Source organism: Cenococcum geophilum, assembly GCF_001692895.1.
Source record: "Cenococcum geophilum 1.58 unplaced genomic scaffold K441scaffold_6, whole genome shotgun sequence".
In the NCBI taxonomy this organism is placed as follows: domain Eukaryota; kingdom Fungi; phylum Ascomycota; class Dothideomycetes; order Gloniales; family Gloniaceae; genus Cenococcum; species Cenococcum geophilum.
In genome coordinates, this window is record NW_027137564.1 from 328,226 (window position 1) to 338,273 (window position 10,048).

Consider the following 10,048-nt stretch of genomic DNA (forward strand, 5'->3'; position numbering starts at 1 on the left):
TCTAAAACGGGTTTACATTGTGTTGGTGCCTAATCCACATCATAATTCTAATATTTATTTAAACGCGTCCCTGGGCCGTTGGCTCTAGATTATCTTCATCCTGATCAATATGTCCAACAACAAAGCCTCTTCGTTACCGACTCCGCCATCACTTCAGGATCTTACGGTTTCAAAGTTTGAATCTCTTGAACCTGGCCAGCAGGAAGCACTGTTTCACACGCTACGAATAGAGATTGCTCGCCTGCAAGAAATAGAGAAAGACTGGTGTCGATTGACATGGTGTCCACGTTTAGATACCCAGATTCACCTACCATCCACTAGGATTGAGCCAGGCGGTTCCGAAGATGATGCAGATGGTGAAGATGATGGATACAAACAAATGGATATGTTTCGAGAAAAGTGGTCGTACAGTGAAAATGAGCACGGTAAATATGTTTCAAGGACAGTTCGAAAAGCCAAAGAGTTGACAAGAGATTACAGAGACTAGCACAACGTTCAAGCGTGACACGAGTTGGCATAGCTACGATCTCCATGGCGAGTCGGCAGATTCGGATCTAGGGCTTTGCACAACCCACCTGGGTCGATGCGGTTGTTCCACGCCCTGGGAATTTGGGTTTTCGGCTCGAATTTCATCACAGCTTCTCCTCTACCGCATTACTGTTATTTTTGGTATGCCGCCACCGAGAGTCTCAGATGGCTTTAAAGTATGCTGGGAGGTAGAGCTTAAGCACATTGACGGTAGTGTTTTGAGGTTTAACGACTGGAAAGGTAGTGCCAGTACGGGGTTTAATGGTTCCACTGATGCTAGTAGTGATGGTTTAAAACTCCTAAATTTCTTGATTGGATTGGAATGCCTACATACCTATGGTATGAGAGCTGGCATAATGGCATGAAGAATATTGGCTGATGTCGGCATCGAATGGAAACTATTCAGCGTTGGCAACGATGAATGAATGAATAAATAGGCCCAATATTTAATTCGTAAGCCAGCCAAAATATCGCGATATGAATGGATAATAGCGATATTGTAGATATCACTAGTCTTGGCATGGTGTAGTACTAAATCGATGTAGCCGACGTCTCCCTTGAAGCCCCTTTGAACATTTACCAGTAGCTCTCTCCTCCAGCCATTTACAAGTCCTCCTCTTGCCCACAACTTTAAGCACTCCGATCGCTCGATATTTACTGCCCGAAGTTTCCGTTTTTTATTGGCCTGTTCGAAGGATTCGAGGGAGGAGTCGGTAGGTGTTTTGGTAGAGGATAACGTGTTGGATTCTTCGTTAGATTCTCGTCTTTAAAATGTTTACTTTTAAGCTTAGATATCCGGCTGGGCGTTAGAATTATTGTTGGAGTTAATAAAACTAGATTATAAGACAAAGGGAGGCATAGTACTAGATTAAGGTTGGTTTGGGGGAGCGGGCGCTCAGCCGAGCGGTCAATACCAGAACGCCCAAGAAGCCGAGATCTCATCGCAGTGGGAGCTATACTGCGGGGAAGCCCGCATGTGGTATGGTGGGAATCATTAAAGCTGAAAGGGTAAAAATACTGCGGTTGTAGACCAACCTCACAGGCCAATGGTTTGAGTCATGTCCAGGAACAAGGCTGAAACATTTCGTTTCACCCGGATGAGAAGTGAGGCGTAGGACCGCGTCATTATCGTACATTCGTTTCCCTTCGCTTCTCTGTTTTCCCGTTCTGCATTCTCTCACAGCACCCCGCGACTAGTCACTTCCAATCCCCAGCTAGCCGTCCTTCACTGTGGTCTCTACCCTCACCTCCACATCATTATCTCTAGCAGAGACACTCTAAAATCTCTCTTCCTCCTCTCGATCCATCTCTCTCACTAGATTTTATCATGGATGTTGTTGGTATGGACCCGGCTACCGCCAAATTGGCAGTGGAGTTGCAGCTCGAGGACATTGACGAGATTATCTATGGATTGAACGAACGGGATGATCTGCACGAGGCGTTTGTACTCACGAGAGCCAATTACCAAGATATCCTGAAGGTGTTGGAGGGCCAGGTGCTCGCTCTCGGCATCCTCAGAGCAGACCACGCAAACCGAGTCCAATTTGTAAACCTTGTGGAAGAAGAGAGACAGGCAGCTCAGGATCACGAACTCGCCTGTCAACTTGCTGGCCCCGCTACCCAGGCAACCCCGGCGCCCACTTTCGCCTACCCAACTAAAGATATTTACTTTAGCGATGATAAAATTACAGTATCCTCTACGACTAGCATTCGCATACTCAACGCCGCCGATCCTACACAAACCAACCTATACTTCAACGAGGATAGCGGAAGTGCCCTCAACGTGGCCGAGGGACCCAAGAGCAGCACATTCACCTCCTCATCCAGCTACACTGGCAAAGGCAAAGGCAAGACAAAGCAAGTCATCTCGGACGATGGCATTACGCACGCCCTGTGCTCCGCCTGCATGGACCGTCACCCGCGCTTCGACGTCCTCGAATTATCATGCAAGCGGAAAGACGATATCGCGCCCCACGCCTACTGCCGCACTTGTCTCGTCGACCTGTTCGAGTGCTCGCTCACAGATACATCGCTCTTTCCACCGCGCTGCTGTGGAATGCGGATTTCATTGTATGCTGGTGCCCACTTTTTCACCCCAGAGCTGGTGACAAGGATTGAGGAGAAGGATGAGGAATTGAGGACGCCGGATCCGACATATTGCAGCAACCGGTCATGCGCGAGGTTTATTCCGCCGGCAAATATCGAAGCGGCGATTGCAACATGTGGTGTTTGTGACCAGAAGACATGCACGACTTGCAAGAATCCAGAGCACAAGGGCTTGTGTCCTGAGGACCCAGCTGTGAAGCAACTAATCGATGTGGCTGAGGAGAAGAGGTGGCAGCGTTGCTATAAGTGCCGCACTATGGTCGAGTTGGATGTCGGTTGCTTTCATATGTAGTAAGTTCCCCCCTCCGCTCCTCTCCGAATTTGCGATATCACAGTATAAAGAGGTTTAAGAGATACGTAGTTGTCGCTGCGGCGGCCAGTTCTGCTACCTCTGTGCCGCGCCCTGGAAAACCTGCACCTGCCCCCAATGGCACGAAGAGCGCCTCCTCCGCATCGGTCGCATGGACGATGCCGTCCGGCCCGCTCTTGCCCACCAGATCGCCATGCCGGAGCGCCGCGAGATGCCCGAGGCCAACCCGGTCCGCGAAGTCGCTGCGGACATGCATCTACGTCTTGCTACCGTCGCAAGTGGTTTTCTTATGGATGGCGAGCCTGAAGAGGAGACGGATGAACAGGGTGGCTGTGTGCATCAGTGGGAAAGAATTTTTCGCTCCGCCGGAGTCGACACAACATGCTCTATCTGCCAGCACCATCTGCGATTCGTGAATTCGTGTGAGAGATGCAGTACACGGCTTTGCAATCGCTGTCTCAATAACCGGTTGGGAGTGTGAGATGGGCTTGTTATCGGTGCTGCTTTTTGTGCGTTTGGACGCACTTTATGAAAATTCGTGTCCGGCGCTCGCATGTCTTGGGCGTTGATGTCATAACCCAGCAGCAGTGCTCCGTGCGCGCTCGACCATCAATCCAAATCGTCCAAAACCAAATTGACCATTGAAAGTAATAAGAGGAGGTGTTCCGCTTCATGCCGGTACACGCCTCATTCCGGATTATTTCTGCCTCATTCCGGAACAAGTTGTCCTCAAAGAGGAACAATTCGTGTATCACCTTGAGGTTGTATTCCGGAACAATTGCTTTGCTCCGGAAAAATCTGATACTACATCGAACTTTTGGAGCTATCCCTTAACACGTCAATTCGGGTTATCGATAAGGATAATGATCAACCAGCTAAATTTGGTGCCCGTACTCAGGAATATGAGGCTGCCGTGTGTGTTTAAATCCTTCTAGTAGTCTTTGATAGCCGGCTCTATAATAATTCCCATATGAACAAGCACTCCGAAGTACGCGTAGAGTTCCTGCCCGCATGTTAGCAGCCATATGCGTGGGTGTTCTACTTCCTTATCTGGCGGATAGAGCTCCGCGTGCTCATTTGCCCACCCTATAAGCTTACCTATAATCTCACCCGTACAGGATAGCCTGAATAACTTAGGAGGATCATATGTATTAACGTTAGAAGGGAGGTTTGGTGAACTATGGTCGACCTAATTATTAATAGAGAGGTTCGAATTCGGGCAGCGGCCAGGGTTTAGAGGGAGCTATTTTTCGCCGTCTTATTTAGGGGAACGTTATATTAAGTCTTCTAGACAAGGTCTACATTAATTCTAGCACGATTGGAAGGCTTGGTGGCGGTATCCCTTGCACCAATAATATTGTTCTCAGAATTGTGGCACGTGCGTTTTCGGCGGTCTGAGCTTGCTGAGGTAATCTAACTTAACAAGAAGGAATCGGCCCGGCTGTTATTCCGACGCTAGCCAAAAAGGATTGGCATTAATCTAATAACGAGTTACGAAGCACTGAATACAGGTATTAAGGCGTAAGAGCGCGTAAAGAGGTACTTAGGTACGTAGAGAGGGAGGCAACACGATTTATAGTTATCTGAACGTATTATATATTTCAGTAGAGTTAAAATCCCTTAACACAGTGGAATTCGTCCTGTAGTTATCGATAAGGAACTGGCCAATTAGAAAGCTAGATTTGTTTAATGTTCCTAAGGCTTGTGCACGGGCCATATCCTCTTAGGACGCCACCGGGTCAAGGGAAGAAGGTTCCTGTGTACGCCAACCTCCCGGAAGCATCCTGACCCAACGTCTGCCATGGCACCCAATCTTATGGCCTTACGGCATAGGCAAGTGGAGTAATCCAGCGCAAGGACTACTTTGGTGTTTCGATATATGGCAGTGAATTCATTGTGGCGGCACAAGCGGAGGAGCAGTAAAACGAGGCGCAGCTGACGTTTCCTACCCAGTGGTATCCCGGCGCAAGGCTGAGGATTCGGTCGAAATGCCTTCGACGTCTCTTGTCTAATCGTCGACGAAGATTTACTTTTCGAAATCGTTTCACAGAGTTGATCCGCTGCAGCTATGTAACCCCTCCTATTTCACCCTGATCGAACTTTCGCTCCGACGTCATAATGTCCTTCGGTTTCTCTGTTGGCGACTTCGTCGCTGTTGGTAACCTTATCAAAGACATTTCTTCCTGTCTTCAAGACGCCGGAGGCTCGGAGGCGGAGTATCAAGAACTTTTACGCGAGCTCGAATGCCTCCAGCAAGCCCTGCACCACCTCGACAAGCTGCAGAATGGTGGCTCCTCGTCCACGAACCTCGATTCCATCAAATACGCAGCGCTGAGCTGTCTGCGCCCTCTTGAACAATTTTTGGGGAAGATCCGGAAGTATGATACATCTCTTGGGGTATGGGGGAAGGACGGTTTTATAAAGAGTACCGCAGACAAGCTACGATGGGGATTCGGTCAAAAAGAAGAGGTCCGCAAGCTCCAGAGCTACCTCAATATTCACGTTGGGGCAATCAACCTCCTGTTAGCCGAGCATGGCTTGGAGAAGATGGGTCTTACGTCGGATAGGGCTGCCGCTCATCAGCTCCATATTCGGGAGAGGTTAGAAGACACTCGCGGTATAATCAAGAAGATCAGCGGCTGCTTGACGGTGCAGGCTCTGGTGGTAAAGAACACTCAAAATATGCTTGCGCGGCTGCTCGAAATGATAAGCGGTGAGTTTAGGACTTCATGGAGGTCTTTAGGAGAGATGGTGGCTAAAGTATGGTAGGTACTTAATCAGCCGTAATCCAACTTTTAACCCCTGAGCTTGTCTTAACAAGTATGCAGTGTCTCTACCCAGCAAACATATACTATGGTGCTTGAGATCAAGATCTCCCTAGCAGGACTAGACACACGATGGTCATTCTTCCAGGCTCCATTGGTTGTGGAAGATGCCCTCGGTTGTAAGATCCCAGCGCCATCGGAGTACGACTTTGATCTCCTGGACGCTGTCGTTAAGCAAAGGTTTAACACTGGACCCGGCTCTTTAGATGTCCGGGCCGGCAACTACGAGTACTTTAGGACGAAGAATAGCAATGATGTGCTCTCGAGGGCCAGCCGGTTGCTCCCAGGAACGGCCATTACAATGGCTATTATTGTGGCTCGTCCAACATTAACAGACGAGACTTGCCCTATGCCGAAGTGCGGCTCCATCCATACCGCCGAGTCCCCTGGTGGTGGTAGGATCTGGTACGTGCTATTCACGTTATTTATGGGTATATGACTGACTATATCAAAGCTGTGAATGCAATGTGTGGTTCTCACCAACTGAAAGGAAACGAAGATCGCTCCACGATCTCCTATTTGCAATCTCTACGCTATCGAAGTCACCGGCAAGCGAAGATCAGCCTGACGACACTAGGAGAGCTAGCAAACGAGCTAAACTCACAGCTGTCGAGGAGGATGTGGGCGTGTTCAAGAATGTGAGATTATCTCACGAGGAGCTTCCAATGGAGCCTCTTAAGCCTCTGGATCTTCTAAACCCCTCTGATTACGACTTCCTTGATCCTCTGGATACTTCTAATCCCGCCGACCACGACTCCCCTTACCATGCATCGGCGCACCGCAACCTCAACCCATATTCTAGTAGCCTCCCAGGCCCCACCTTGGATAGTGACGCCAAAGCCACGTCACCGCCGGCCTCCCCCCCAAAACAAGACGGCGATGAAATTTCAGAACAGTCTATGTTTATGCCTTTTGGTGGCCCTAATATGCAGCCTGGACCTTTAGGAACGGGCCAAGTTCAACATCCCATCAATGTAAGTCCCTATTGACCAGTCTTGATCCAAAATAGATCCGATACGGAATCACGTTCAGTGGCTAATGCGACAATAGGACGCTCTGAGCTACCTCGACCAGATTCGGGCACAATTTCTAGAGCACCTGGATGTCTATAACCGCTTTCTAGACATCATGAAGGACTTCAAGAGTGAAGCGTAAGTACTATGCCCTCTGTTTTCCAGAAAAGCCTGCTTATGCTTTCCCTTTAGCATCGACACGCCGGGCGTAATTGATAGGGTTTCCACACTTTTCGCGGGCAATCCAAATCTTATCCAAGGCTTCAACACATTCTTACCTCCTGGATACAAGATTGAATGCGGCATCGGCGGAGATCCTAACGCCATCAGAGCCACTACTCCTATGGGTACAACCGTTTCCTCTGTGCCGGTGCCGCGGCCACTTTCTGCGCCGCGGAGTGCCGCGTCAATGGAAATGGCGCCGGACCTAATGAACGCCCATATTATATCCACTAACCCCAACAAGGAAAGCGAAAGGAAGAGAAAAAGAGGTTAAGATACCCCCGAGAGGTTATGTAGGCGGACGATTTATAAATAGATTATAATTAATAAATACCCAAATAACGAGTTTATCTAAGAAACGCTTAAGCTAATATAAGATAGCGTTAGACGCTTTAAGAAGATTTCCCTAAGTAAGTATAAAGCTCGTAGAAAATCGATATAATAACTGGCTTAGTAACGTTTATATGACCTGAGTAAAGCTCCCTCTAAGGCTTCTGGGTGCGATGTGATCACCGGATTAGGCATTCATCCGAGCTAAAAAGGATGAATTGGTTTTTATGCTGAAAGGCTGAGGTTGCGGCGGAAGGTTTTTAGTCATGGGCTCCGATCGATGCGGGACTGGAAGTGCAAGTTAGAATGAGTATTACGGTAACCAAAGAGGAGTTTCTTGCCATTCTAGTGAGAAGTAGATTTAGAGACGCTAGGCCAGTTATATCCTTTCAGATCCAACATGCGTTCTTGCTCAGCCCAGTATTAATCTCGTCCATGCATTGACATTATAAATGCGGCATTTAGCAGCTAAATGCTAGAAAATGCTAAAATAGCAAAAAAGTAAAATTAAATGCTGGTAAAATTTTCCCTAACGTAGCGGCCTGGCAATATAGCGATCTGCTAAGGCTGCGACTATATAGCGACAGCCCTCTATTAAAAAGACGACCTATATTTATTAACTATATCGCAGTCTATTAACCTAATGGCAAGACGTAGGCGTAACGCTAACGCAGTGTATAGTACTAAGTCTAGGGATGCCCTAGGATAACGCGGGCGGACCTATATCCCAGATAGAACTAGAAGCTATAGATAAGGACACTATATAGGAAGAGATACAATGGCTAAAAAACGAGAAGCTATAACTCCTAGAGTAGGGAAAATTATAGTTGCTTAGGGAGGAGGTAGAAATGCTAAGACGGCGTTAACGTAATAAGGCGACGTTAATTCCTATTCCTAACCTAGATCTGCTACCTTAAAGTATCCTATTAGAGTACTTAGACGGTAGTTTAATGCGTTTAAACCTTAAGCGGAAGGCTACTAATATAATAGGCGCTCTATTAAAACGGGCCGTTAAAATAGAGAAGATTGCTTTATATTATAGTAAGACTATATAAGAGCACTAAAACTTCCATAATAGCTTAAAGCTAGCATTCCGCCTAGAGCCTAACGCCTTTACAAATAAGGATACTAAAGTTATATTTACTATGTAATATATAAAGGGGACTAATAGAACCCTTTGGCTATAATATAAAGATAATGTTAATAGGGGGGGTGTTACGGCACCGTTACGGAACTATTACGGACCCTAGTCAGGGGCTCGGCTGGAGACTTGGCGCTGTGTATATAGACGTGTCCTTTCCTTGACCTTCTTCTAGTCCTCGTCTTGATATTCTCGTTAATAGACTACCAATCGTACAGGCTTGCGCGTCCCTCTTGCCGTGCTCGTGCCTCGATTGACTGAGTCGCTAACAGGGGGGGGGGGTTACGTGGGCATCCACAAGAGCTTCTTAAGATCACGTGATTGCTTTCGCCTGTTGTATATATTCTCATCCTTTGTAACTACTCCACCTTATAGAGTCCTCACATACTATACACCTATATCCCCGTGTGACAGATAACCATTTAGATATATAGTTTACCTAGAAGGATCTTATAGAATTCTTACTTAATTAGATTAAGAGTCCTATTATTTAAGAACTCTATATAGCCCTAGTATATATAAGGGCAATATAGCGAACCGATTAACCTATAAATAAGTTTACTACTTACCTAACCTCCTTAAAAGCGTAAATTAACCCTCCTTATAATATAAAGCATTTAATAATACACCTATTCGCGAAGCTATAGCTAGAACTATAGCTTGCTATTACTAACTATTAGGAATTTCTATAAACTTAAGATTAGCTAGTTTCCCTAGCTGCCCTATTAAAGGAAAACTAGAAAAGCGCAAGCGCCCTATAGGCTAGAAATAATAGGCGCGCCACGAACTTAAATATAAAGACTACCCTATTAGATAATGTAGGGAAAGCGGGCTCTAAAACTACCGCTAATAACTTAATAGTAGGGCGAAGTAAAACCGCTAGGGGTTTAACCTAATCTACGGGGAACTGTAAAAATTATAGTAAGCTAGAATATTAGTAGCAATAGTAATAGCAGCCGCCTTTAAATAGCGCAAGCGCTATGTCTACGCTGGGAAGAGGTAGGCGCCCTTAGAGCCCCTTATACCCTTAGGGCATAAGCTATTACTAGATTATAAGGAAGCTATTACTATTTTAGGTAAAGTCCTATCTAAGTAGACCTAGAAGGCGGCCTTAGTAATACTAAATCTTGGCGCTAAAGTAAATATAATTAACTAGTAATTTGCTATAGAGTACAACTTTAAAACGCTAGACGTGGAATTGCCTACCTATTTCTAGTTAAATAAAACTTAGGCATATTGCTATAAAGCCTATAAGGTACTATTAAGAATAAAAAATAGCTAGGGTGGGATTAGAGAAGTAACCCTTATCTGCTATAAAATAGCTAACGTATCCCCTACTATTACCCTAAGTATATTAGGGTTAAAGAAGGCCCGACTTCTTATTAACTATAAGGCAAAGGCGTAGTAATAGAAGCTAGATAGCTTGTCCCTATTACTATAAACCCTTAAAGGTTTTATAGAGTCTCTTTAGACGGAATCTAGGGTCTTTGCCCTAATAATTGCTAGATTAATACCTAGTAAATAAAATAACGGCAGCTTACCGGTCCTTCCCCTATAGTTAAAAGAAGTTAGT

At 46.2% G+C, this 10,048-nt stretch overlaps 4 protein-coding genes across 4 annotated transcripts; all 4 read left to right on the plus strand.

Annotated features, from left to right (window-relative positions):
* Positions 1-79: 79 nt before the first annotated feature.
* On the plus strand, positions 80-1,074 carry K441DRAFT_653738 (uncharacterized protein). Its single transcript, XM_067647576.1, has 2 exons — positions 80-425; positions 481-1,074. Exons 1-2 carry the CDS (start codon positions 110-112, stop codon positions 891-893), a joined length of 729 nt encoding a protein of 242 aa, XP_067508018.1. The 5' UTR covers positions 80-109; the 3' UTR covers positions 894-1,074.
* Positions 1,075-1,855: 781 nt separating this feature from the next.
* On the plus strand, positions 1,856-2,161 carry K441DRAFT_452279 (uncharacterized protein; the record flags this gene model as incomplete). The annotated part of the gene is made up of 1 exon (XM_067641705.1): positions 1,856-2,161. A coding segment is annotated over one exon (306 nt), but the record flags the coding sequence as incomplete, so codon positions are not given.
* A 204-nt stretch (positions 2,162-2,365) lies between these two features.
* Positions 2,366-3,416, plus strand: K441DRAFT_423801 (uncharacterized protein; the record flags this gene model as incomplete). The annotated part of the gene is made up of 2 exons (XM_067641565.1): positions 2,366-2,925; positions 2,996-3,416. Coding segments are annotated over 2 exons (981 nt in total), but the record flags the coding sequence as incomplete, so codon positions are not given.
* A 1,301-nt stretch (positions 3,417-4,717) lies between these two features.
* Positions 4,718-7,730, plus strand: K441DRAFT_653741 (uncharacterized protein). Its single transcript, XM_067647577.1, has 5 exons — positions 4,718-5,709; positions 5,773-6,174; positions 6,224-6,743; positions 6,820-6,920; positions 6,975-7,730. Exons 1-5 carry the CDS (start codon positions 5,063-5,065, stop codon positions 7,276-7,278), a joined length of 1,974 nt encoding a protein of 657 aa, XP_067508021.1. The 5' UTR covers positions 4,718-5,062; the 3' UTR covers positions 7,279-7,730.
* The last annotated feature ends 2,318 nt before the right edge of the window (positions 7,731-10,048 follow it).